The sequence below is a fragment of the Lissotriton helveticus genome, chromosome 11 (assembly GCF_964261635.1).
Source record: "Lissotriton helveticus chromosome 11, aLisHel1.1, whole genome shotgun sequence".
In the NCBI taxonomy this organism is placed as follows: Eukaryota; Metazoa; Chordata; class Amphibia; order Caudata; family Salamandridae; genus Lissotriton; species Lissotriton helveticus.
This window is the reverse complement of record NC_136072.1, coordinates 1,112,922,846-1,112,949,929: the sequence shown is the minus strand read 5'-3', so window position 1 is coordinate 1,112,949,929 and position 27,084 is coordinate 1,112,922,846. Positions and strand designations below refer to the sequence as shown.

The 27,084-nt window shown below is 40.8% G+C and overlaps 1 protein-coding gene across 2 annotated transcripts in view; it reads left to right on the top strand.

The window, feature by feature from the left end:
- Positions 1 to 26,733, top strand: part of SMARCB1 (SWI/SNF related BAF chromatin remodeling complex subunit B1) — a 57,665-nt gene extending 30,932 nt beyond the window's left edge. Inside the window, exons 7-9 of one of the 2 annotated variants that reach the window (XR_013602589.1) lie at positions 13,904 to 14,094; positions 24,037 to 25,021; positions 25,069 to 26,502. Coding sequence is in view for 1 of the 2 variants with exons in the window: in XM_078667815.1 (XP_078523941.1) it covers positions 13,904 to 14,094; positions 24,037 to 24,168; positions 26,547 to 26,586 (363 nt within the window). In the remaining variant the exon portion in view is untranslated. Of the gene's footprint in view, positions 1 to 13,903; positions 14,095 to 24,036; positions 25,022 to 25,068; positions 26,503 to 26,546 lie in introns of those variants that run through there. The other variant, XM_078667815.1, reaches the window with a different exon arrangement.
- Positions 26,734 to 27,084: the final 351 nt, after the last annotated feature.

Below are 27,084 nucleotides of genomic sequence, written 5' to 3'. Positions count from 1 at the left end.
CAGCAGACGAATTCTAGTTCTCCATTGGCTGAGCCACCTCGTACCACAGTAAACTGTGACACCTCCTTCTTACATGCCTGGGCAAATTCACTAGTCCATTGTTCATTTAGAAGTCTTGGCAGTTCTTCCTTAGGCTGCTACATTTTGTAGCGACAGCTTCCTTTTTAACCTTGAGCTAGTCAGCTCTGAACTCCCGTGGCACGTTAGCAAACGTTAGCAAATTTCTCCAAAAAGTCATCTTTTTAGCAGTTCATTCCAAAACCTTTCAAAATAAAAGCTCAGAGGCCTTTTCCATCCTTCTTGGAATTATTTTCACTTGAGCCATTTTCATCATTAGGCCTCTTTCAAAGAGCGTCAATTTTCTGCGCCACTGTCCCTGCGCCACTTTTAAAAGGGTACTATTTTCTGCAGCCTTCTCTAAGCTTCTCTTGTAAAACTATTATATAAACAAACACAAAGAATAATTAATGAAAGAAATACAGTTTGTTCTGTTGCTTCCCATCATTGCTAATAATTAACCCATTAGTCTAAATTACCTAGCAGTAAAGCACAAATAAAGCAGCATTTTATATTTACCTGTCTTCATTAATCCATAAAACCTTATGTGCACCTAGAATAGTAGAAATGACATCACATAGACAAGGGAAGCAAAATAAGCACATGCCATTATTAAAAAACAGCTGCTATTAGTTATGACATGACAATAGACAGGATTAATTTATTATTTTCCACATACATAAGAATGCAACATAATGCACATTTATGAGCACACATATTAGTTTCCCGCGTGTTCTGTAATGTAATGTAACTTTAAACTAGGTTGAATTATTATACACACAACACAAATTGTTAGCATTATTAATTTATTTATGGAAGTGTGACTTCATGGGTTTAAACAGAATTTTTGTTTTCTATCCCGCTCCATCAACTCCCTCATCTGGTGATTAACAAATCACCACACCAGCACCCAAAATTTTAGCAAAGATTTTATCTAAGATGAACATGATTCAATTTCACCTGTGTTAGTATTTCTAAAGACTTATCTCATCAGTTTATCTACAATTCTCATATTGAGTTTTAAGAAACCCCTCTAGTTCTATTTCTTTCTCTTGTGTATCATACAACTGAGCTTCAGCAAAAGTGTTGCAAAAACTATAACTAATAAAATGTCAGTATCTTGCTTGTCATATTGACCTAAGACTTCTCTTTGTTAATTTCTAAAGGAAAAGTAACCTAAATTAACCAAAGCAGAATTATATTTTCATTAAGCTTGCAAAGGAAAAATAAAACAAAAATTTTAAAAATGTTTACCTAAATTTTCTAAAAATTTCTAACACCCCCCTTTTTCAATTTTTTTTTTTTTTTTTTTTTTTTTTATACTCTTTAAACCTTCTAACAGTTTTTCTTCGACCTAATGTCACAAATTAATTTTTCAGCTAACAGTATTTCTTCGACCTTGTGTCATCTAACAAGATTTCTTCAGCCTTATGCCAAAAACAGAATACCTAAAATTTTAACAGGTATGTACTTCAACCATTGTCACTATTCTCTTCAATCTTTTCCTGACTGTAATCCATTACAGGTATCACTTCCATTTTCTTTCCTGCCTCACTTTTCTTTTCAGAATCTTTTTGACTTGATATCTCATTAATCTGTTTCTTTGATCTGTGTCTCAATTTGAATTTTAGGCCTTCGTTTTCTTCTGGCCAGTTATCACTTTTTCTTAGTAATTTCTTCTTTTGCTTGGTCACATTACATTCTGTTCTCCAAGCTCCTTTTCTGAATTTTCTTATTTCAGAATCTTCGTCACTTTCATCAGTTTCAGTGTCAGACATTTCCATTCTGGACTCAGGTACTTCTTTACTCAGCAGCTTCACTCCGTTAGGAACGTCATCTTTGTAGCTGGTACTTGGCAATTCATTTTCTTCTTCAATTACCTTCAACTTCCCAGTTTCAGAATTCTTGTTCCTGCTTTCAGAGCTACTTTTCTGCTTTTCAACACTCTCCTGGTCTTGAATCACAATCTGATCACATTCTTCTTCTGCTTCTTTTTCTGGCAGATTTCCATCATTTTCTGAGTCTTCAGTCACAACTTTCAAGTCTTCTTCAATCAAGGCTTGTTTTCTATTCATGTTCTCCAGATATCGACCAACTTGTCGATCTTCAAGATCTGGATTCTCTTCAGGCTCTTCTTCAGAATCTGAATCAGCAATGATGACACTATTCTCATCAGGATTCTCAGGTGTAGTTACACGAAAAGTATGGCCAGTGTTAATCCACCTCTTCAGTCTTTTGCACTTCTCTGCATTTATTGTGACAAGACTGACTAGCCTCCTTTTCTGCCACCTTGGCACTATACAATTTCCTTTTAGACGAACCTTTTTCCTGATTCTTTTTCCTGGTAACAATTCAAGTACTTGCTCTTTTTCTCTTGTTTGTACTTCAGTTTCATCTTCATCAAACACAGAAATCATTTCATCTGATAAATTCCTGCAGTTCTCCAATTTGATGCTATCATTGATAGTCATCATTCTTTTCTCTGGTATAAATGTCTGTCTCATGACCTTGTCCATCATAATATCACGTGGACTCTTTTTATCAGTAATGTTTCTCAGAAACATCAAAACAAGTGGAAGGATATCTGTCCACTTTGTACCTGCAGCTAGGCACATTTTTGCATCTCTGTCTTTTATAATAACATTCTCATGCTCCTCAACATCTGAAATTTCTAGTCTATCTGTACAATGGAGCAATCTGTTTTCAACCCATTTTGTAATCAAACAGATAATCACAAAAATGTAGCACAGTTTGTCATTCAATGCCATCCCAATGAAATCCATTTGTAATTTGGTCAATGAACCACTCTCCTGTAATTCTGTTCCCAATCTCACAATTGATCTCTTAATTGTGTTCACTTGCTGATATGACAGACACCTCTGGTAAAGAAATTCTGTAATTTTATGGTACATTCTGTTCATGTCAGTAATCATGCTATTTGGTAAAACTACTCTGACATCTTTGTGTGACAAAATCTCATCCTCATCTCGCTGTCTGAAATCTGTACTCAACCATGTGTTTCTCAACCATGTGTTTTTCTCCTCATGAGTTGCTTCATCTTGTAAGTCTTTGACTCCCTGCCATGTTTCAACTACAGATGTTAGTATTAGTGAACTCAAAGCATGTTCATCATTCATTTTGTATGCTGTACATATCACAACAGCAAACCTTTCTGTCAATTGAATATCATCAATCAATCTTTTAATTAAATTTGCATTTCTGAAAAGTGAACCTGCAGAAGTCAATGTTTCAATCTGTTGATCAATTGTATCCTTTATTTTAATGTCTTCACTCAAAAGAACATTATTTTCATTCCAACATTCTGGAAGTGCATTTAATCTTTTTGGACTATTTTCTTGTTCTTTAATTAATCCTGTATCTGCATTGTCCATCTGTTCATTAACAAAAATTTGTAATGGCAATGAAGCCATCTCAATCTGTTGAGTCATTACCTGTCGCTGTATTTGTAACTGTTCATTCAGCTCATTTATCTCAATCTCCTTTTCATTTGACCATAATTTTGACTCATCAGTCTGTGTCAATTTAATTAAGTCAATGTCAGACTTCTCACTTACCAGAACTGAAGTCATTTCTGTTTCTTGCTCGGTTGTAGTCCCTACTAATTCAATCTCAAGTACAATAGAATAAACTTTTTCAGTTAATGGGACCTTTAAATTTGCGGAACTAATTTCATCCTTTCCCAGCACAGGGACTATCTCTGTTTCCATAATTTTCATGGACTCCTTTAAATCATTTGATGAATTTACATAATCAGGAATATTAATTCCAGATGTACCAGACATTTCATCATGATTTTCTATCGCATCAATTTTAATAAAATTCTGAACTGGCACTTTATCAGTTTGATCTGACACTTTTGGCGTTGTATTAACCTGTTCTGGGGGTCTTCTTGAATTTCTGTTCTGATCCATATTCACAATATCAATTTTACATTGATCTATATTTTCTACTCTGACACTTTTATTATTTATTTTCGCTAATTTGGGAATCTTTAATTTGCTCTCGCATTTGGCAACAACCTTTTTCATTTTCTTGTACAAGGAAGACATTTTATTTCTTTTTATATAATTCGGTAAATTTACTCTTTAAATTTTGCCTTGCAGCGTTTGCTGATCAATTAATTAATTAAATACTATCAGGTATAGAAAACCTTATAATTTGGTCGATCTAATATATCTCCTAATTTACCTGTATCACTAAATTTAATTAACCTGTAAAGAAAAATATCAATTTGCAAAAACAGTAGCAACGCAAAATATTTATTTATAACAATAATACCAACATATAATCACATGTGTTTTAAATGTACTTAATTTTCACTTACACACCTTCTGCAACATATACCTGTGAAAAAAGAAAAACCTAACCTGTTTGCCTTAATTTACATATAATGTCTTGCTTGTAAATAACCTTAAAACTCCTTATCAATAAAATGTAATAAAATTTACTATGACATTCTAATAAATTGTGAATAATATATAATGTTCACAAAACACTATGAAGCAGGAAGATATTTTAAAACAGTAATAATTAATTTATGCAAATCTACTCAGCAAGCAATATTTACAGTAACAGTCTTTAAAAACAATGGTGTGATGAAAACCAAAGCGAATGCCTAGTTAATTACAGCATTATAAATACCTTGGTCAATCAATGCACTGTTTGGCCGTGATGCTCCAGACACTTTTAGCTAATTAATGCAGAACAAGCCCTTCCCTCTGGGATATACTCTACCACTGTAGACCTCTCCTAATGAAAGGGCGGCTCTGGTAATAACGCGACAGTATTTTTATCAATCAGAGCACAGTGGTTCTAAAACACGGAACTTCTGTGACCTTTAGTTCTCCGTGATTTGTCTTAATTTACAAAATGTAATTTTAGCATAGTGTGTAATCGCTCGACATACACATTATTTGTAGTAATTAAAAAGTAAACCAAATCGGGGACAATTATGAACAAATTTACAGCTCTAGTTAATTACAATGTGGTGTTTACAATATTTAGCCAATCACACTGCCTTTGCTGAAATACACTGCCCACTGTAATCTCTCTTCAGAAACCAGCCCCTCCCTCGCAAAGAAAGCCTAACTATGCACAATGTTCGCTACCATGCAAAAGAAAAACCTCAATTCGGTAATAATCATTTATTAAATGCTACTCGGCAAGCAATGTCCACATGCATCAGTCGATGACACACACAATCAAAGTAGCCTCCAACTTTCCTTTAATTAATAGCGTCACTGTAGTGATAATAGCAATCAAAAACGGGGAATCTCATAATAAAATGTTTATTGTAGTGCTTCACCCAATCACAGAGTGACCATAAATTGCCTCAACCAATTATAACACAGCTGTAGTCACTTATATTGTTGCTGTACTCTCTCTCCTCCCTAGCTCAGCCCCTCCTCTAACAAATACTAGCTGTAACTCTAAAACAATAGTGTAACCAGAAAGGAAATCTAAGCGGGAATATTTATTATCAGAGCACACCTCCCCTCGTGCTCCAAACAGTCTCTAAGTTTGCAATACAGCGCGCAATGCCTGTCACACATTAGTATGTGACATTAACAACACAGCCGTAGAATCCTGCAAATATTTCAATTGGTAACCTGTCTCAGCCAATCACAGCGCCATTAGCGATGTTTCCACCAATTACAGGGCTGCTTCGCTGTCATTCGCTGGACCTTTCAGCCAATCAGAGCGCTCCCTCGCTAATGTTCTAACATTGAGATCGCTCCTTTAGGTATTCCAACCTCAACACAGCGCGTATTCGCCTTCAGTTCACTTTGCCTAATGTCAATTTCAATCCCGTGTCAACTCGCTCGCTCAACCAGCCACAACACGCTCTCCTCCCTGCACAACAGCGCTACACCCAATCAGAGCACAGCTGAGAGAGCCTCGCCCAATCAGCGCGTTGCTCTTTTTTATAACACGACCTGAACCCACATCAACTATAGCGCGGCCCCCTCACAACTTCTCCAACCTTGAGGGAGGCCAACAGGTCAAGATAACACAGCGCATTAATATGGAAAGGCCTCGCCAGAACCCCCGCGACTCTCCTATGCGATGCCTAGTTACCAAACAATACACGGAGCTCTGCCCAATCAGAGCACGGCTCCGTGCATTACACGTCGGCACCCTAGCCAATAGCAGCGCGGCTTTGGCAATGACGCGACGGCGTCTCAACGAATGGGAGCGCGGCGGCTGACGCAAGCAGCCGCTGCAGCTCGCAGCTCTCCCACTCGGCTCCTCAATAGCCCTTTTACAATAGCGCTGCCAGATTAAAGAAAAAGACTACGTTGGGGACACTTACAGAATACAAAATACTACCAATGTGCTTAATCTAATTTTAGCACCACGCTCTAACTAATTAGCGCACTGTCCTTGTAAGCTCAGCCAATTACTACACGGCTGCAGCTAATTTTATCACTGTTGCTACTGTAGTCTCTCCTCGCACTGCAAGCAACACAACGCTCACAACATGCTAAATGCAGCGCGATCAAAAAAACATTTACAAAGGCTAGGAACCAATTTAAATTACTACTCGCTCCTCAGCCAATGAGAACGTTACTTTGCTCAGACAGTTCTGGGCACGACAACCAATCAGAGCGCGGCAAGCCCTGACGTAAGCAGCTGCTGCAGCTGCAGGCTCTCTCCTCACACGTTCTCACTCATAAAACCAGCCCCTCCCTTACAATTTTCGATCGGGGCACAATTAAAGGGTTTTAAACTACGGAGAATAATATAATACTATATTTAAAGCGTGGAATGTTTATAAATTTAATTCTAATCGCTTTTTACTTATTTTAACGAATTTAATAACGTGTAATACCTTAATTATTGCCTAATTAACACAAAACATTCTAAAATGCTCCTGAATGTTTTAAAATTAGCACAGTTCACCTTTTTATAATTTTCAACTATGCTGAACACTTTTTGAATCGAATTTATTAGTGTGCAGAGCCTTTAAATGTATTTAAACACTGCACAATACTTTTAGAAAGTCTTAGAATGGTACAGACTTTATCCTGAACTTTCCTAAGTACCTTAAAATTACTTTTGGTACATTTTAGTGAATATTTAAAACGAAACACATCTGTCTGCTTCTCTAATTAGGATAGTTTACATACATTCAAGTATCCACACTTCGGAATAGACGGCGCTATTCACACTAAGGATAATTTCCATTTGCCAGTAGAGCAACTCTTACTCTACCCTTCTAACACGTAAGAATATGAACTCATTTTGCTCTGAACCCACCGCGAAGTGAAAGTTCTAAGAGTTCCACTTGAACATACCTTACAAAACAATCACGCACTTTCACACTGAAAATTCCCTAACTTCAGTCACACATGAAATCCGTACAGGACTCTCACCTGTTTATAGAAATCATGCACCGTTAGCAAAATAACACCGTTATCCGTACAGGGCTCTCACCTGTTTATAGATATAAAACATGTACCCGTACAGGACTCTAACCTGTTTATAGATAATCATGCACCGACATTACCCTGCCCTTCACTCAAGCTTGAATATAACTAATACTCTTATCACAGTGAGTTTTATGGAAGGCGCTTTGTCCCTATTCTCATGCTGCTCTAATTTCTTAGAAAACCCTCACTGTTACAAGATTCACACCTAGCCCTAAAACTGTGTTGCACGGCGACAACACTGTATTGCACGGCGACAATACTTCTGGTACACGGCGATACCAACAGTGATACTCGGCGATATCACAGAAACAGATCAGATATTCTGCATGACTACATTCTCATCACACAGTTTTTGTACCGGTACACACATAGCACAAAATTAAACAAACTCAACATGTGTTAAAACTTAATCCTATGAATTTACCAACATATATGTATCATGCATGTAACATGTATGTCAAAAACAACATATATAAACCGTCCGATGGCTACCAGAAATTGATCCAGCGCTCTCACCAAAATATTGCACAAATGACACTATCTACTACCAACAAAACTTACACTACAACACTAGGCCCATAACAACAATAGAGCGCTTGAATCATGAGGCGATAAGATCTAAATATAGTTGTTTAAACCATCTGCAATAATCAAGACCAGCTTGTCATTTTAGAAAATTTATTTTAACACATCTAGAAAAACTTAGGTTTTGGTATTTTATTAAACAAGCATTAGAAAATGTCATAAAGAAAGATTTATTCAGTATTAATAAAAAGAGCATAAATCAAGAATTATTATTCATTAGCAGGAATAAGTAAAATTAAGCATTTTCCAAAATCCTAACTATATCTCTGTCTCTACCCTCATCACCTAGTAATAAAGTAATTAATAAAAACTCCTGTCCTCACGTGTAAAGTCCATCAGCATAACATCGTCCTCCAGAATTCTCGAGCGTAAGCCAACTATGTGTTCTCTGAACCTATTCTTATACCCTAATTTTAGCTGAGCTAACTATTTTTCACATTCCAGCAGACGAATTCTAGTTCTCCATTGGCTGAGCCACCTCGTACCACAGTAAACTGTGACACCTCCTTCTTACATGCCTGGGCAAATTCACTAGTCCATTGTTCATTTAGAAGTCTTGGCAGTTCTTCCTTAGGCTGCTACATTTTGTAGCGACAGCTTCCTTTTTAACCTTGAGCTAGTCAGCTCTGAACTCCCGTGGCACGTTAGCAAACGTTAGCAAATTTCTCCAAAAAGTCATCTTTTTAGCAGTTCATTCCAAAACCTTTCAAAATAAAAGCTCAGAGGCCTTTTCCATCCTTCTTGGAATTATTTTCACTTGAGCCATTTTCATCATTAGGCCTCTTTCAAAGAGCGTCAATTTTCTGCGCCACTGTCCCTGCGCCACTTTTAAAAGGGTACTATTTTCTGCAGCCTTCTCTAAGCTTCTCTTGTAAAACTATTATATAAACAAACACAAAGAATAATTAATGAAAGAAATACAGTTTGTTCTGTTGCTTCCCATCATTGCTAATAATTAACCCATTAGTCTAAATTACCTAGCAGTAAAGCACAAATAAAGCAGCATTTTATATTTACCTGTCTTCATTAATCCATAAAACCTTATGTGCACCTAGAATAGTAGAAATGACATCACATAGACAAGGGAAGCAAAATAAGCACATGCCATTATTAAAAAACAGCTGCTATTAGTTATGACATGACAATAGACAGGATTAATTTATTATTTTCCACATACATAAGAATGCAACATAATGCACATTTATGAGCACACATATTAGTTTCCCGCGTGTTCTGTAATGTAATGTAACTTTAAACTAGGTTGAATTATTATACACACAACACAAATTGTTAGCATTATTAATTTATTTATGGAAGTGTGACTTCATGGGTTTAAACAGAATTTTTGTTTTCTATCCCGCTCCATCAATACCTATCATCTTTGTGTGGGCGACTGATTCTTTGGTATGTAGTTGGTGTCTAGCACTGGTTTGGTGGCCTTTATGCTGACTGTGTTTCTTTTTTAGGAAGCCTTTCTGAATTCGAATTGTTGAGTGTCTTTGCTTGCAATCCGTTTCAGAGTTTGGCCACCTTTGCCTTGAAGCCAACACTCTTCATTGGTGTTGATGCAAGATATAACCACACCGTATTATCTTTGAAATTAAAGCATAATTCTAATGCTGGTACTATTAGTCCTTTTTAAGAGGTCATGAATTAACTGTCTCACCAGTCTCCAAAAAAAACATTCTCAAACAGTGAAACAAAAATACATACAGGGAAGTGCCTTGGGTCGCCCCTCTTCGTTATTGATTTGTTCAACTGTCATTCAGACTTTACGTCTCCCACTGCACCTTGCGGCATGGGTCAGTGAGTCAGCCCACTTCAAGCTATGGCTGTCTTTCACTCCGAGTGCCAACATTTTGTTTTATTTCATGTGCACATGCACCCAAAAAGAAGTGCATTTCAGTACAAACTCTGATATGCTAATGCTTTACTTTGTCACTGTTTTTTTGCCATACTTAATCCATTCTTCAGCCTTGTTTATATTTTGTCATCCTTGTGCGTTTAAATGTCTCCATGTTACAGTAATTCAAAGCCAATCATTTTTTTTGCTCCAATAAGAATCCTATTTTCTGCAATGTGAATTAAAATCGTTTCTTTGTCCATATTGAAGGACACCTACCTGCTATAGAGAACTTGTTCTGTTGTATTAAAATATATGCAAGAGATACGTTTTAGCAAATTTATTGGCAATCAATTGGCTGCCACATTTAGGCTTGGCATGTATTATAATTTTTTTGCATATGGTTGCAGGAAAAAATGCGTCAAAAATGAGCCTTGGCTCTAGCTTTACCAATGCTTGTTAATCAAGCATCTGGTGAAAAAACACAAGTTGTGCGAGCATCTCAGTTTTGAATTAGGTTATAGGATACTGTGTTGGTGACTGCACGTTAACTACATTAAACAGCAGATATCACATGAAGTCAAACAGCAAACCATGAAAAGTTTTTTTTTTTTTCTTTTTTCTCAGAAATCGGAATGTAACTGCTTGCTGATGTGCTTCTATAGTGGACATGTTGTACTTGGCAATCAACAACATGTTCGCCTCCTATATAATTTGGCAGACTTTCGTAAAGATGAGGATAGTAATACATCTTATTCCATGCTTCCGTAGCTACCAAATATACAAAAATATGTAATAAGTGAACAGATGTTTTTGTCAAAAGAGTTCACCTCGGCTAAAGTTGGTGTTCTCATGACCGATTTATCTCTATGTAATCAATTCAGTCTTTCAGTTGCTCATGTTTAGGCCATTTAATTGCAGATTTTGCAGTGCTGGTGCACTCATCGCACCTGCACTTTTAACTCAAGTGATGTGGGACCATGGTGGCAGTCTTATTCTGGACTTGTACCACTGGGGATGGAGCAGCGTGTCAGGCCTGCTCTGTGGCTACTCATCTTTGGCAAGTGTGGTTTTCAGGCTGGTATCAGATTGGTGTTCGTCTTCGGCAGAGGCTGGATTCAGTCAAGTTCTCCTTTTCAGCAATTGCTGCCTTTGTGCCTTTTTCAAGTGGGTATTTGTCTTTGGCAGTTGTTCCCTTTGGTTAAGAACAGGGCTTCTGTAGCCATGACTACTCCCTCACCAGAAACACAAATTTGAAGCAGCGGCAGCACCAGTCCTTGGCAAGCTGCAGAGGTGCTGAACAGCACAGTGTTGAATTCCGGCGTGGTTTCATTACGAGGTCCGCTGTTGGAACCCAGCATTAAGCTGCTTTTGAGTCATCTTCACTCCATGGACACAGATATGGAGGCTCCGCATGGACAGTCTCCAATCCTGCTCAGCCAGGCACTCTCCACCCTTCTCAGAGCATGCAGGCAGGTTTCTAAGTGCTAGGCTGACCCTCAGTTTCTCAAGCAAGTTGCACAGACTTCAGTTGATCAACATCTCCTCAGGGACAGTGGCAATCATGTAGACACCTGCCCTGACCACGCAGCAGCTCTTGGAGCACTCTGCGGAGTACTACCTTCCGTAGCCAAGGAGAACTTAATAAAGGAACTAAGTAGAGTGATTTGGGTCCCACGACTATACTACTTTTCCTGAAAGGGTTTGTAGATCCTCTTAAGGTCCTGGAACTCTTGTGGGGTGGTCCTTTTTGAAATGTAATTTTCTGGCTATTGTGCAGACACAGCCTTTGTGGAAGATGATTGCTGTCACAGCAGGCAAAATGTGGCTGGCAAAAAGCAGGAAAATCTGAAACCTAGGCAGCATGAAGTGTGACAAACCTGTACCTCCCGGTCATCCTTCTTCCTGAAATGGCAATCTGAGAAAGACAAAAAGGTAGTCCCTGTCTAGAAAGCTCCTTAATTTTAACAGCAGAACCTCCTTGGGAAAATCTAATCAGAAGCCCCTTGATTGACTTCCTAAGGTTAGATCCGTCTTCGTCCGCCCTCATTTCAGTGACTTGGTCTCATCCTCCAGCCACAGGAATGCAATCAATATGCTTCCACTGACTGAGGAAGTTGTATCCATTCTCCATTTTGTGCCATGCTCAGACCTGCCAACTTAAAACGTGCATTGGAAATGCAATAGGTCTGTCATTTGTTGGAGTTGGAGCAATTGGCATTATGAATGGCAATGTTTTTTACCTATGCAATAAATAAGCACTCCTCACCGTAATAAAATAAAGAACTCCGATGTGTGTGTTAATATCTTTTTATGTAAACACCTGCAATGATGCTTCAGCGCTGGGAGTGAAAATATCAGTTCCGACTCCACGTTAAAACAAGAAGTGTTGTGAGGGTGTAGTACCACCAGTGTTAGTGTATGTCACTATGTGTCCCTTGAGACCTTTTTTGGCCATCTTTGTCCCTTCTTCTATCCCTCTGCTACCCATCTTAATCCATATAACTGACTTAACATATCCACAACTCAAATTACTTTCATATTTCACTACACTAATTCACCACTAATCCTTATGGGTTCCGGAGTGGCATGCTACTCGCCAAGAAAGTGCTTCAACACCCTATTAGGGGTAACAAGCGCTATATAAATGCAAACTTTTTTTCCCTCTTCTATCCCTCTGCTATCCTTCTGAATCCAAATAACTGACTAATTTATCCACCACTCAAATTACTTTCACATTTCACTTTACCAATTCAACACTAATCCTTTATGGGATCCGGATTATTGTGTTACTTGCCGAAAAAGCGCTTTGACGCCTCGTTTAGGTTAGTAACCACTATATAAATGCAATTACAATACAATATCTGTAGTATGTTTATGTAGTAAATTAAAATAATTTAAACCTGTATTTTCCAACACTTTGGAATCCCATGGCGGGGGCAGAGTAATACCAGAGTTGGCCAGAAATTGTGGTCTTTTAATAACTTTGATTCTTGAGGTAATTGCTTCTAAGGACACCCTAAGAGTCCCACTAGGAATGCCACAGTATTTCCACCTCATCACTGATATACTCCGGGAATGACTGATGCCATCCTGGAATTACTGATACCTGTGCTGCCAGTAATTCTGGGGACATAAATACTGTTATTCCAATTCGGTTTCCTGGCCAATTTGAAATGAGGGCCTTTTGTGTGCAATAGTGTTGCCGTTTCCTTGTAAATGAGTGGCTGCTTTTGCAATTTGAAGATGTCTTTTTATTCATGGAAACAAGAAACCAATCGCATGACGTTAACATCAGTCCTTTCAAGTGGGTTTATAGTCTTAGTCACTTGGGTATAATGCACACGGATTACAGATGCAGTATTTAAAGCATGCTTTGTCTGCATGCTCAGAGTCCCTTTCCCAAATTGACACCAGGCCACAATATACTAAGTGCTGAGTACTCAACAGGTGGCAGCGAAGTGTGTGAGCAGGAATTGAGAGCATTGAATGGGGGTAAGAGCAGACGGATGCAAGCGCGTGACTCTTAATGGAACTTCTGATAGAGGGATACTGAAGCAGTGGATTAATTTCAAATGTGAGAATCGAATAATCAACACTGTAAAACTTGCAAAACTTTAGAAGCAGTCTTAATAGAACGATTGATAATAAAAAGGCTAGTCTGCATTGGTGTGCCTAACGTTGAATATTTTGTATTCATTTTATGTTTGGTAGAAGTGATGCGCCAATGCAGTGTAGTAGATAAAAGCAATGTGGATTCACTAACACAGCATGGAGTATGTGAACTGTTGCGATGAGGATGGATGGTCTGCAGTACCTGGGAGGGATTTTATTGAGCTGTTCTATTGTAAATATGTAGTGTCTATCCTTAATGCACAGGACATCCATGCATGTTAACATTCTGTACCTCATCAAGTTAATCAGGACTTTGTTGTAACAATCTACTAATGTGGATTTTTTTCAGCTAAACATCCACGTGGGGAACATCTCCCTGGTGGACCAGTTTGAATGGGACATGTCGGAGAAGGAGAATTCTCCAGAGAAGTTTGCCCTGAAGTTGTGTTCTGAGCTGGGATTGGGTGGGGAGTTTGTTACCACCATTGCATACAGCATTCGGGGGCAGCTGAGCTGGCATCAGAAAACCTACGCCTTCAGGTACGTTGGCTCTATTGTTATGGTGTATTTGCAGGGTGGTTTCTCGCAGCGTTCCAGAGATCCGTGGGCTTTGTAAAGTAACCTCTAATCCGGGTACGTTGGTCGAGTGCCAAGGACGTGCTAATACAGACCTCACAGGATTGTTCATGGGTGGCGGTTAAACCCTCCCTTTGGACTGGGGATTTCTTGAGGTGGTGGTTTCATCAAAAGTTTCAGATTTGTATGTTGAAATCACCATGAACATGGCTACATGTAGAGTTAGGAGTGACTGTCAAAATAAATCCGATTTCCCTAACAAAGATTTTTTAGTCTTGCTTGTTTTCAAAGAACTTGCGTCACATGCATTTATTCCTCCTTTTGTTCCTGCTGGAAAATAACTTTATCTTGAAAATTGACTTTCTGACCACCAGCAGTTGTGTCTAGCAGGGACAGTGTTTTATTTGGCTACAGTTGTTGCGTGTTTGATACTTGATGTGCGCTGAAGCACTATAGAACCTTAGTAGCCTTTACACTTAGTCATTCATTTGATTTTTAGGTTAGGTCTCAGGCTGTAGCAGCGACCTTGAGGCCAAATTTTATGTTGGTGTTCTTTGAGAATGACTGTCTGGCTCACTGCCGTTGAAAAATGAAGTACCTGTCGCTATGCAAGGGAAGGCGCATAAAAAAAACCTTTCATTAGGGGAAAAAATTGTTTACTGTTCATGTTTTGTAGAGCTGCACTGTCTCTGAGGGCCACCTTCTACATAGTTCTAACTGCACACTTTTGCACGTTATTGAGCTTGGATGATGACGTTTTATGAATGCACAAGTTTCTAAGGCTACATAAAGAGGAGTTTTTGTATTTTCAGTAAAGCCATTGAGATGTGATTTTGGCCGAATCCCACTTTGTAGGTTAGGTTACAAGCCAGGATTTGAATGTACCTCTCTAGTTTCACAATTGGAGACTAAACAACTACAACACATTGCGTGTCTCAGTGCACATTTTCTGTTAGATGCCAGGCTGGGCTCTTTATGATGCTTGTGTGTTTGTCCAATGATGATCTTCAACCAACAATCGGTAATATGTATGTGTCTGATATATTTTTCAATACCACACAGTATTCTTTCTTCGATATCTTGGGAGGTTGATGATTTCTTGTTTATTGATGCTGCCTATTTGTTGGAGCCCAGAACCTGCTTGGAGAGGTTTGAGCATAAAGAGCGGGTGGCCGGGCCAGGGGAAGGCTTTGCCAAATATCGCAGCTTCTCTTTTCACATGCTAGATGGTTGCACAAAGAGGTACTGTAGACTTAGACGGTCAAAGGTCTGCTTGGAGGTTGCGGAAGTAACAATTTACATTAAATGTGTTAATACTACCAATATAGCTGACCCTCTCCACACTCTAAGATGGAAACACCTTCTTGCAACCCCTTAACACTTGATTTTGGTGAACTGTATTACTGCCTGCGCCATTTATGCTCCCAGTCCATGACCAACTACTCTTAACATAATTTATGGAAGCGCCCCTGCTGAAACAATGAGGAAGCCACATAGGACTTTGCTGCTTGCTGCCTCTTTGATTAAATAAAAAAATCAGCTTACACCAGCAGTGAAGCCTGTCAGCTGCCTCGCAATCAACCAAAAAAGTTAATTAAAAATGTTTTGTCTGATACACCGATCCCAGATTACATGGATCTTGCACAGTACAGTGTATTTAAGATGCCACTGCACACTGCAGAGCATAATGAGTGTTTCCAAGTTTGCTCAAGGCTGGTTACTCCCCCACCCCCCAATTAATTATTTTGAAATCAGTCACATTAATATCGTTAGTGTAATAACAAGATCTGTTACAGTGTTTAGAAATGGTAGGAATCTGGTATCAATTCCTTCTAACAAAAATACATTGTTGTTAAACTTCTCAGAGTTCCTCCCGCTATATTCAGCACTCTAGTAATCACAATGGGACATGTCAATGCGCCTTTATATATAATCATTTTTTCTAAACCGTGGGTATTGCAAATACAAGTGCAGCACTGCCTTTCGTTTATGCTTAGTAAGGGAACGCAGTGCCCTCTGTATGGCATCTCCTCTATCTACTGATTCACATTAATATTTTTCTGCTTGAAGAGCTAGTTTCAGTCAAGATATTTCTTTTTACTGTCCACTTGTATACGTCTAAATAATAAATGTCGTAAAACATTTAGGCCTGAAATTATCTTTGTTATTTTGATTTGTGAAACTGAATTTGCAGGGTGCTTGCTCATAACCTGTGCAGGAGAAGTATTTTAAGCTTGTCTTTCGCCTGATTTACTGCAACCAGCAAGATGTTCTCAAGCTGTGCCTGAGGCAAAAGAAAGTGTGCTTGGTGGTACTGACTTAGTCACGAGACCAGCTATCATGGGCTCGTTCTTTACTGGTAACAAAACGAGTTGTAGGGTTATATGTATAGTACTAACCTAGTGAGGAGGCAACAGAGGCCTAAACCTAAAGTTGAGAGTCTAGGGAATGTTATTTGGACGTTCGCCGTAAAGTGAGTGTGATGGCTAGCGGGTGAGGCGAAATGTTTTGTGAAGACGTGTGTTTTGAATTACATGGGGTAGGTAGGTTTTGATCCCGCTCCTTCTTTTTTTCTTTTTTTTATTTGCATTTCCCAGTTTTCATCCGCTTGATATTTTGGCTCTTAGTGTGATGGTCAGTTTTGGTGCCTGGGTAGGTAGACCTTTTGTAACACAGCTTGCCCTGAAGATTATGTAGGGTTGACGAAACAGATGGTGTCCATATGTAGTTCAATTTAAGACCCTTGCCACAACGCCTAGTAAACAAATTTAAAGATGAAAAGGTATTTTCTTGACTTTTAAAATGTCATTACAGTATTACAGTATTCATGAAAAGATGAGCAAGCAGCCCGATGTAGTCTTTTGCCTGGATGTGTTTTAGCAACATAAAGAAGTGTCCGGAAACCCTAACTAGGTTTTGAAATCCTACATAGTATGAGGCCACCAGAGTGTGTTGTTTAAGGTCTATATTTTATAGAATTAGATTTCTTGGTGTTCAATACATTTCCACGGGTACATTTGTTTCCAAATTTAGGACTTTTGTCAAATTGATACTGCTTTACAACATAGGCGAATTTAATGTAAAAACATGTTTTGCTCCTGCTAAGGAAAAATGTTTTCATTTTGGTGCTGCTTCCAGTGATGGTAACTTGCTTATTGGGATTGATGGTGATTGAGTATTGTAGTTGGGAAATTCCAGTGTTGCTAAGCAACAATATTGCTTTCTGAACCATCAGCCAAGAGAATGTAAAGTATGTGCTTTGTCAATATTTACTTACAGGAAACGACTGTAAATTTAAGGAACCAAATTTGGGTAGTGAGGAAGGGAATAAAGGGATCACAAGTGTTTGCATTATTGGTGGTACATTATGGTAAGGATGGGGGCAGAGTAACTTAAGGATGCATCTTTTAATGTAGTCTAAAATACCTTCAACAAAACCGTAAGCTGTTATTTTTCTCAGTACATATTCTTCACCCATCGTACTTTTTCATTTGTTATTGAGTGAGAAATTCCCTGAATATGATTGGCTGTAATGGGGTGAGTTGTAGTAGTACTAGTAGAAATTTTTATTTCGGAAATTTCATTCCATAAAACACACAGTACAGTGTAACCGATTAAAAACCTTTAAGCATTTAAAAATAGTATGTTAAGATGCAGTACATATTTGTTGAGTGTGAACAAGGAGTTCTAAAACCTGAAGTCTCACAAATTTAGGGTCCATGGTAAGAGGGCTAGCACAATCCATAATGTCAAATGTGTATGCTAATTAGCAAAACCAAATTAATATAGCACTAGAAACTCTAAAAATGTATGGATGTATAGCCGCTTTAAAATCATTTTTTGATGGACTAGAGTAGAAATACACTAAAATAGAAGGAAATATTTAAGAACAGTTAAAGTCTCAAACAAGCAAGAAGTGGGTCAAAAGGCCAAAAATATTGCGGTTTTAACTGCAATAACGTTCATAGTAAAGTGCTAGTGCAGCCCTTGGAGTCAGAACTTAATCAAACGGTAATATAGCGTACACATTATAAAACTATTAGTAGCGATAGTGGAGTTTTCAGTCTAGCAGCAGTTTCTCTATCATTTGTAAGTATTCAACAGCATTTAAAAGCAATATTGCTAATGGTAAGATACAAAAAAATTCTGGCTAAAACCTAATACATAAAAGTTTGGAGCGAGAAACCCAAACTAGGAATTTAATTCAGACTAAAATTTTAGATCTTTATGCTTTCTCAGTAGCCCCACTGCATATAAATATTTGCTCAAGGTAACACCATGTTGGTTGATGTGTCACCCTTCAAACCCCTTAGAGCTTCTTGGTAGCATCTGAAGCCAAGCCAAATGCATAGTGGTCGAATCTACTTGGCTTTTCGATTTGCATAGGCAGGACAAAAAGAATAGCACATTAATATTTCCCTAGGAAGAGGAGCGGCACATTGTGCATATATCAGTAGGATCTGTTGGCCTTCCTGCAAGCCACAAAGATGTATATTGTGCCATAGTGGAACTTCACGTCCAGGCTTTTTGCCAGCTGTGGTTGCGGAAAATCCAGACGGGGCTTATAATGACACACCCCCCGTCTGAAAAGGACGGGGCTTAGTTCCTTCGTGTTTACTCTTGTTTTCTGTAGGTAATTATTTTTTGTCACTTTTTACATGTTTGTTTAATTATAGAAACATAGGAGTTGCGCCAACACCGGCGCTGATATCCTATCTTCATTGCGCGAGGTCTCACGCGCTCCTCCTCTCAGCATGCTGTCCCAGCCTCATTTCCTCCAGCAGTAGGCTCCCGTTTACTGCTGCACGGGACGGTCGTTCTTGCTTCTAGTATGTTTTATGCCGATAGCTCCAGTTCTGTGGTCGTGTGATGTCTGACCTCTCTGATCATGCAACAACCTCAGTGCGACCCGATATGTTGTTTTCGGAGGGGAGGCCGCCCATAATGCTGGCTGCAGAGGGCTCTAGCAGGAAAATGCCCTTGTTCTTATATCCGGTCACCAGAGCGCTTAAGGGAAAGATGGACGGCGCCCGTGCCGCGCGCAGGAGCTGGTGTTGTGATCACGCAAACGCTTGGCGACTCTCTTTTGAGCAGCAATTAACCTTGAGAACTGCGAAAGGGAGCGTCTTGGCTGGACTTTAACCACGGGTGACCCCACAGTTGGTCCGCTGAATCGGGGGCTCGTGATGGAGAGAGACTGTCAGCAGCGCAAACATGGAGATGCTGTTCAGAGCGAGGGTCCCTTAATGTAGGGTGATTAGAGATGCCAGATATATAACTTACATATTAATTAAAAAGGGGCACGAGACTAGTAGTATCTCGACCCCGGAGACACCTCACAGTTACTGTGGAGTGTAAAATGAAGCTGCCGCACGAGCGCCCAGGCTGTCATTAGTGCAGCCAGCACCGCTAATGAATGTAATTAAGGGAGCTGCTGTGTGCTCGGCCTTGAAGCTGTTGCTTCGCCTGCACGTGCTCCCCGCCCCCTCTCCGAAACCAGAAGGTGCTTCCCGTCGCCTGCAGGTCTGAGGTGGAGGCAGACCCGCTGCACATTCACATCCGGATGGCACGAGATGTGACCGCACAACCGCCCTCTAATTGTGTCATTAAAAATATCCACAGCCAGATGTGGTTAGGAAGCCTCAGTTTACCTCAAAGTCACGATGTGTGAATTTGTCACTGATACAGTATGCAGCAGAAAAATAGCATGTGGAGCGATTGGCCCGTGAGTTCCACAAAAAGACAGCACACAGGCAAGAGGCCACACACTGAGGAAATATTTGTGAAAATCTCATTAACAGGAAGTAAGCTGTCAGAAAGGTCACATGCTCTCCTCATGCATCCTGGTATGAGGGCTTGTATAACATATTAGTTTGCTCGAGTTGCCACAGTTACTACATAAGCTACCGATTGTTTAGACCATTTGGTTGCTGTTGCGATGTTTCTGTGAATTTTGTGATCAACAGTGTTGTATGGATATTTACACATTGCCTCCAATATTAAGCAGACTGCTTTGGGGCCAGGCTACCTGAGGTAACGGGGGCAACAAGGTGGCAGGGTTATTATGCAATAGTCAGTTGCACAATCCAGAGTCTGTGTGTGTGTGTGGTTCTGTGTGTGTGTTTGGGGGGGCTCTGTGTGTGTGTGTGTGGGGCTCTGTGTGTGTGGGGCTCTGTGTGTGTGTGGGGCTCTGTGTGTGTGGGGCTCTGTGTGTGTGGGGCTCTGTGTGTGTGGGGCTCTGTGTGTGTGGGGCTCTGTGTGTGTGGGGCTCTGTGTGTGTGGGGCTCTGTGTGTGTGGGGCTCTGTGTGTGTGGGGCTCTGTGTGTGTGGGGCTCTGTGTGTGTGGGGCTCTGTGTGTGTGGGGCTCTGTGTGTGTGGGGCTCTGTGTGTGTGGGGCTCTGTGTGTGTGGGGCTCTGTGTGTGTGGGGCTCTGTGTGTGTGGGGCTCTGTGTGTGTGGGGCTCTGTGTGTGTGGGGCTCTGTGTGTGTGGGGCTCTGTGTGTGTGGGGCTCTGTGTGTGTGGGGCTCTGTGTGTGTGGGGCTCTGTGTGTGTGGGGCTCTGTGTGTGTGTGGGGCTCTGTGTGTGTGTGGCTCTGTGTGTGTGGGGCTCTCTGTGTGTGTGGGGCTCTCTGTGTGTGTGGGGCTCTCTGTGTGTGTGGGGCTCTCTGTGGGTGTGGGGCTCTCTGTGGGTGTGGGGCTCTCTGTGGGTGTGGGGCTCTCTGTGGGTGTGGGGCTCTGAGTGTGTGTGTGGCTCTGAGTGTGTGTGTGGCTCTGTGTGTGTGTGTGGCTCTGTGTGTGTGTGGCTCTGTGTGTGTGTGTGTGTGTGTGTGTGGCTCTGTGTGGCTGTGGCTCTGTGTGGCTGTGTGTGTGGCTCTGTGTGTGTGTGGCTCTGTGTGTGTGTGGCTCTGTGTGTGTGTGTGTGTGTGTGGCTCTGTGTGTGTGTGGCTCTGTGTGTGTGTGGCTCTGTGTGTGTGTGTGTGGCTCTGTGTGTGTGTGTGTGTGTGGCTCTGTGTGTGTGTGTGTGTGTGTGGCTCTGTGTGTGTGTGTGTGTGTGTGGCTCTGTGTGTGTGTGTGTGTGTGTGGCTCTGTGTGTGTGTGTGTATGGCTCTGTGTGTGTGCCTATGGCTGTGTGTGTGTGGCTCTGTCTGTGTGTGGCTCTGTGTGTGGCTCTGGCTGTGTGTGTGGGGCTCTGTGTGTGTGTGTATGGCTCTGTGTGTGTGCCTATGGCTGTGTGTGTGTGGCTCTGAGTGTGTGTGGCTCTGAGTGTGTGCCTATGGCTGTGTGTGTGTGGCTCTGAGTGTGTGTGTGGCTCTGAGTGTGTGTGTGGCTCTGTGTGTGTGTGTGGCTCTATGTGTGTGTGTGTGGCTCTGTGTGTGTGTGTGTGTGGCTCTGTGTGGGTGTGGCTGTGTGTGTGGCTCTGTGTGTGTGTGGCTCTGTGTGTGTGTGGCTCTGTGTGTGTGGCTCTGTGTGTGTGTGTGTGTGTGTGTGTGTGTGGCTCTGTGTGTGTGTGTGTGTATGGCTCTGTGTGTGTGTGTGTGTATGGCTCTGTGTGTGTGCCTATGGCTGTGTGTGTGTGGCTCTGTCTGTGTGTGGCTCTGTGTGTGGCTCTGGCTGTGTGTGTGGGGCTCTGTGTGTGTGTGTATGGCTCTGTGTGTGTGCGCCTATGGCTGTGTGTGTGTGGCTCTGTCTGTGTGTGGCTCTGTGTGTGGCTCTGGCTGTGTGTGTGGCGCTCTGTGTGTGTGGGTGCAAATGCAATAGGTCTCGCATTTGCGAGATATTAAGCTATTGGCATTGTAAATGACAATGCCATTTATTTATCTGTTTTCAAGACCAACACACAAATAACAAGCTCTCGGCATTGCTGTGGGGGGGGGAGCGGCAGCCTTTGAAGTCTGATGCGAGGCACAGACAAATGGTGGTGCGACGTGGCTGGCGATGGCGTGCACACTCACATGATCTGTACACGATCCGCAAGTTTGGTAGAGTTTTTGAACTGCCTACTATAATCTCGTCCATCTATCCCTGCGGGATATAATAGTCGAGACCTTAAAATGTTGTCATTTACAATGCCAATAGCTCTAACTTTTGCAAAGGCGAGACCGTTGCATTGTAAATGCTTGTTCTATGTTTGGCTTCACAGTGCATTCGTAAGCTTAGCCTGCTTTAATCTGAAAACTCGGAACTGTTTTTGTTTGTAGCCTTGCAAAGTTCCCAGACTTACAATTCGAAACTCAAATTATTTGTACGGGCTTTGCACAGCTACCACGGTATTAGAACAACCTTTTGCTTGTCGACACAGCTAAACTTGCTCGCATTGACATTTCACCACTGGCAGAATTTGAGTAAAAAAATATGTTCATAACTAGTGTTACAGGTAAGCAGCATTTTCTTATTTACTCGCCTACATTCAATTTAGGTGAGACCATTGGCTCCATAAAACCACAGGCCATTTATGTGGTGGACCATTTATCGTAGAATGGCTCACTTTTTACCCGCATTGAGACTCTAATCCTGGTGGAAGTAATTGGGTGTCTCTTATGGCCATATTTGGGCATTGACTGCTATAGCGATGGGAACAGTTTTACTGGTGGTATGCTTCACTGGCCATGATATGGAGGTGCTTTGATGTAGTTTTGGAATTTCATTGGTTGGTGGCATATACCTAGTTCCACATTTGCAGGTAGTACTTAGTATGGGCTAACCTTTTCATCTTGAATTTCTTCACAAGGAGATCAGTTAAACCAATAAGGCCTTAGGCTGTATGTAGGTATCTCAATCACCATTTGTCTCAATTTGACCAGTAAAGTCCTAAAAGGTGAAGGACACCCTGGGTCATTTTTAAAGGTGAAGTACTGGGACCAAAACGTCCTCGACCACTTTGCGGGGGGGGGGGGGCTGAAGAGTGAACATCCTCTTAGTTCCCATGCCGCCCCCCCCTCCTATAATTTGAGTGCTCTGTTGTTGCATGATGTGCACGGGCGGCTGTTGGGAAATGTACTCCTTGATCCGATGGACATTTGTGGTTACTTCTAGCCAAGGGCATGTGAATAGAATGGTGCATGTCTCTGCTGCATTGACTGCACTGTTTGTTGACTTCATTGTTGACACATGGTAAAAGTAAATGATATGGTGTGATACAATTACATGCATCCTTATGAACCTTCATAAAACAGGAAGTCAAGAAACTGTTGAAGCCAAACGCCTGATGGGTTTCCTTTTAGTAGTATTCGTCGCTGCGATGTGATTCTTTTTGTAACAGGATTTACTTAGTGTGGTAACTCACGTGGCTGTCTGCTAAAGGGTCTGGGCCATTGGGAATAGGCAGCTAGCTATAAGCAAAACGCGGCCTTAAGCCAATCAGCCACTTGGCTTGTGACAGTATTGCACGACAAAGCAGCAGCTCTTCCTGTACTCCCAGTGGGAAAGTGTATAGTTTTCCTTTGGAAGCTAATGTGCACCAGGTGTTCAACTAGATGACAGTCTAACTATATAGATTAACCAGCTAGTTCATATTCTTGTAAAAGTGTAGTGGACTGATGTTTATAAATCTCAGCTGATACGAAAACTACAAAACACAGGTTTTGTCTCTGAGGATGCGAGAAGTGATAAATTGGCTGTGAACTGAGAATAGTGAACTTACTGTGGAATGCTACTTTTCAATTCCTTGGATTTATGGCCCATAGCTTGCTCCGTCTTTACATCCACATATGTAGATGCAGTGTGGTCTACTGGTTCTTCTGCACAGATTTCAGACTATTCCACTGGGATAACTACACATGCTTTTTGAAGTGTGACACACACCAGTGATTGTGCATTGGAACAGACTTAATGTATTCAGATGTTCAGCATTCCCGTTTGGTTGACTGCAAATTTCATTTTATTGATGACTGCTTCTCTTTTTTAATAGTGAAAATCCACTGCCTACGGTAGAGATTGCGATCCGTAACACAGGCGATGCCGACCAGTGGTGCCCCTTGCTAGAAACCTTGACAGATGCCGAGATGGAGAAGAAGATTCGTGACCAGGACAGAAACACCAGGTGCCACCGTCGTTTCATTCGCTTTTCCTTCCGGGCATCTCGCCGTGGTAGAATATAATACAGCCACGGCATCTATTCTCACGAGAGCCAACTCAAAGGAATTTCAACTTGATGCTCCACAATATGAAAGCAAACCTGTATTTATACTTGTCTCTGTAAATGTTATGCTTTGGTGGATGACGTCTTTTTCAAGTACGATAAGTATTATGCTGGCACCTTGCAAGTGATTGTCAATATTTTAACTATATGCTGGTGGGATTGGGCATTTTTCCCAGTGCTGCACTAGTCTATTAGCACTTGAATACCTTTCCTCTCCCTAGCCTTTCCTTATCCTGCCACTTTAATTCCCCTCACAGTATGGGTTACCCACTGTGCTTTTGTTTTTAACTTGTCAAACATTCCTTTAATTTGGTCTCCAAATTTCTCCTGCTTGTTTCGTCTCACATTGAGACATACCAATATCTTGCACCACTTTGCTGACCTATGGGATGGAGAAACGTTGGTGGAGTAACTGTTCTTGTCTAGAAATTGCAGCTGCTAAAAATGTAAGGTTACTGAATAATTCGCTTTTGAATCGTATACTATGTGCCAAATCTACTCCCTGGTCATCTTGGATGCATTGCTTTTTTTATCCTGAGGAGCATAGTTGGTGTCTGTTGATCAAAGAACGTAGGTTTAAAGTGTTCTGTAGATTCAGTCATGTGCAAAGCCTTACCATGGGTTTTTACACTCTAGGGATACCTATTAGCTGCATTGAATTCCAATAAGGTCAAGTTCGTCTAGTCATTAAAATGAGGATTTAAGTATTAGGTTCCAAGGTGAAAAGTGGTAAGCAGAGCAACAAAATTCCCAAGCTACCATTTTTTGTAGAAATGTACTAGCTTTTTTTTTTTTTTAAAGCATCCAGCCAAAACCAGTTGCCAAATGTATTTTGAATTCACTGAATTAATCATGCAAGTTGTTGTTTGCTCCGTTTTTCCTCATACTAAACTTGAAATCCTTCACTTTGTGAGAGGATTTAGAAACTTTGACTGAATGCTTGCTGCTCCATTTTAAAAATGTACAGCACAGCTTATGTTTACAGTTTTATTTCCCGGCCTGTAATCCCATTTGGCTCAACTGAATTCAGATATAGTGTCTGTATCTTGCCAAAGTTCTGGTGGCCTTACTTGGCAGCTAGCAAAAAGTGAGTGTATCTTAATTGAAATCTCACCAGTCTGACATACAAGGTTATGTCATTGCATTGCCCTTGCCAGAAGAGATTTGAAGGAACGTGTGTGGGCATTAGACTATTGCATGCCCAAATGCAAGTGTTCTTTTTCTAACGATAAGCCAATTAGACATTGGATTGTGTGTTAAGTAATTGGGCTGCAGTTTTGTTTTTTTAACCAAGTTATTTTTTTGTATGTCTTTTCACGTCAACCAGACTGCAAAGCACTTTAGAACCACAGTATTTCGGGGATTGCCAAAAAAATGTTCTCATCACCCGAAGTGTGTGATTCGTTCCAAACTGGAGAAAAAATCTAATCAGCGTTACTAAACGTGAACAAAAATTTATTTATTAACAATGCGTAGCTGCCAAAAATCTCCATAGCTTTAACCACTTCGAGGACGTTAGTGGATAAGTAGATGTGGTCCATGGTATGAATCTATTGAGGGGACGTGTAGTTAGAATGTAGACTGGATTTACTAACTTGGCATGGAGTTTCCACAATTCTGTTCAGTTACTTATCTGTGTAGATTTTAGTCTTGCTAGTTGTGAACCTTTTACACTAATCGTAGTCCTGTATGGGACCAGATCCAACCCACTCATGTTATTTAGCCAGATGGCACGTAGCGGAGATCTAGTAACTTGAACGCATTGCACTTTGTACTATGCTTTTATTGTGCCCCCTCTGATGGCGCTTGTGGAGGTAAGCCTTTGCCCATAAAAGTATTTTTTGGGTGTGGTGGTGGTAGCTTTGTAAAAATGTGACCTCTGCATCTGTGCCTGGTCTGCTGCTTAACGTCTGGGTCATGTCCATTCATTGACCCATTTTATATTTGTAACCTTTGTTAGAATGGCGTTGAAACCACAAGCTGCATTCTCCCTGTGCACAACTTCCTCAGGCAATGGCCCAGTGATGCTGTTAGCAAGGAACATGCAGTTTTGAATCAAATGCATTTGTCTGGTGAAGCAGTGCAGTCTTTTGGCTAGATGGAAGTGCAGAAGGTCTTATTTTTCCAAGCAATGAGAAATTTATTGTGTGGCTTTTGTTTGAATTACTGGAGGGCCACTCTTATAGAAGCTACCCCAGTTCCATTTGCGTAAAGAATAAAGTTCGTCTAAAAACCTCCTTTTCATTTACGTTGCCCCTCTTCTCTTTTCCTCCCTATAGGCGTATGAGACGTCTTGCCAACACAGCTCCAGCCTGGTAAACGAAACCTTGAGTAGACATCCCGGAGATGTAATTACCTAACTCCCTGACCCCTTTTATAAAAATGTTAAAAAAGAAAAAAAATGAGAAAAAAAGGACTTAATATTGGATTGAAACAACTGTTTTAAGAACTTGGGAGGACAGGGGGAGGGGCGCACACATTCCACTTTCGAGGCAGTAAAAAGCTGCTAAGCGCCGATTTTCCCCCTTTCCTCCCACTTGCATCACCCCATGTTTTTCACAGGTAGTGATGCGTTAGTGCTACATGACACTGGAAGACCTGTGACAGATGTCCCAAGCCCTCCTATATACCTGTGTACGTGACCTCTGTAAAGAGCTTGTTGTTTATTTTTTTGTTTTTTATTTGTATAGGTGCCGCAAGCACTTCTAGAGCTTTTTAAATAAAAAAGGAATGCACAATTTGATTTTTCGGAGTTTTGTTATTTTGTCCTCAGGACTGGTTGATGCTGGTGTACATTGGACACGATTTTCTGCTGCA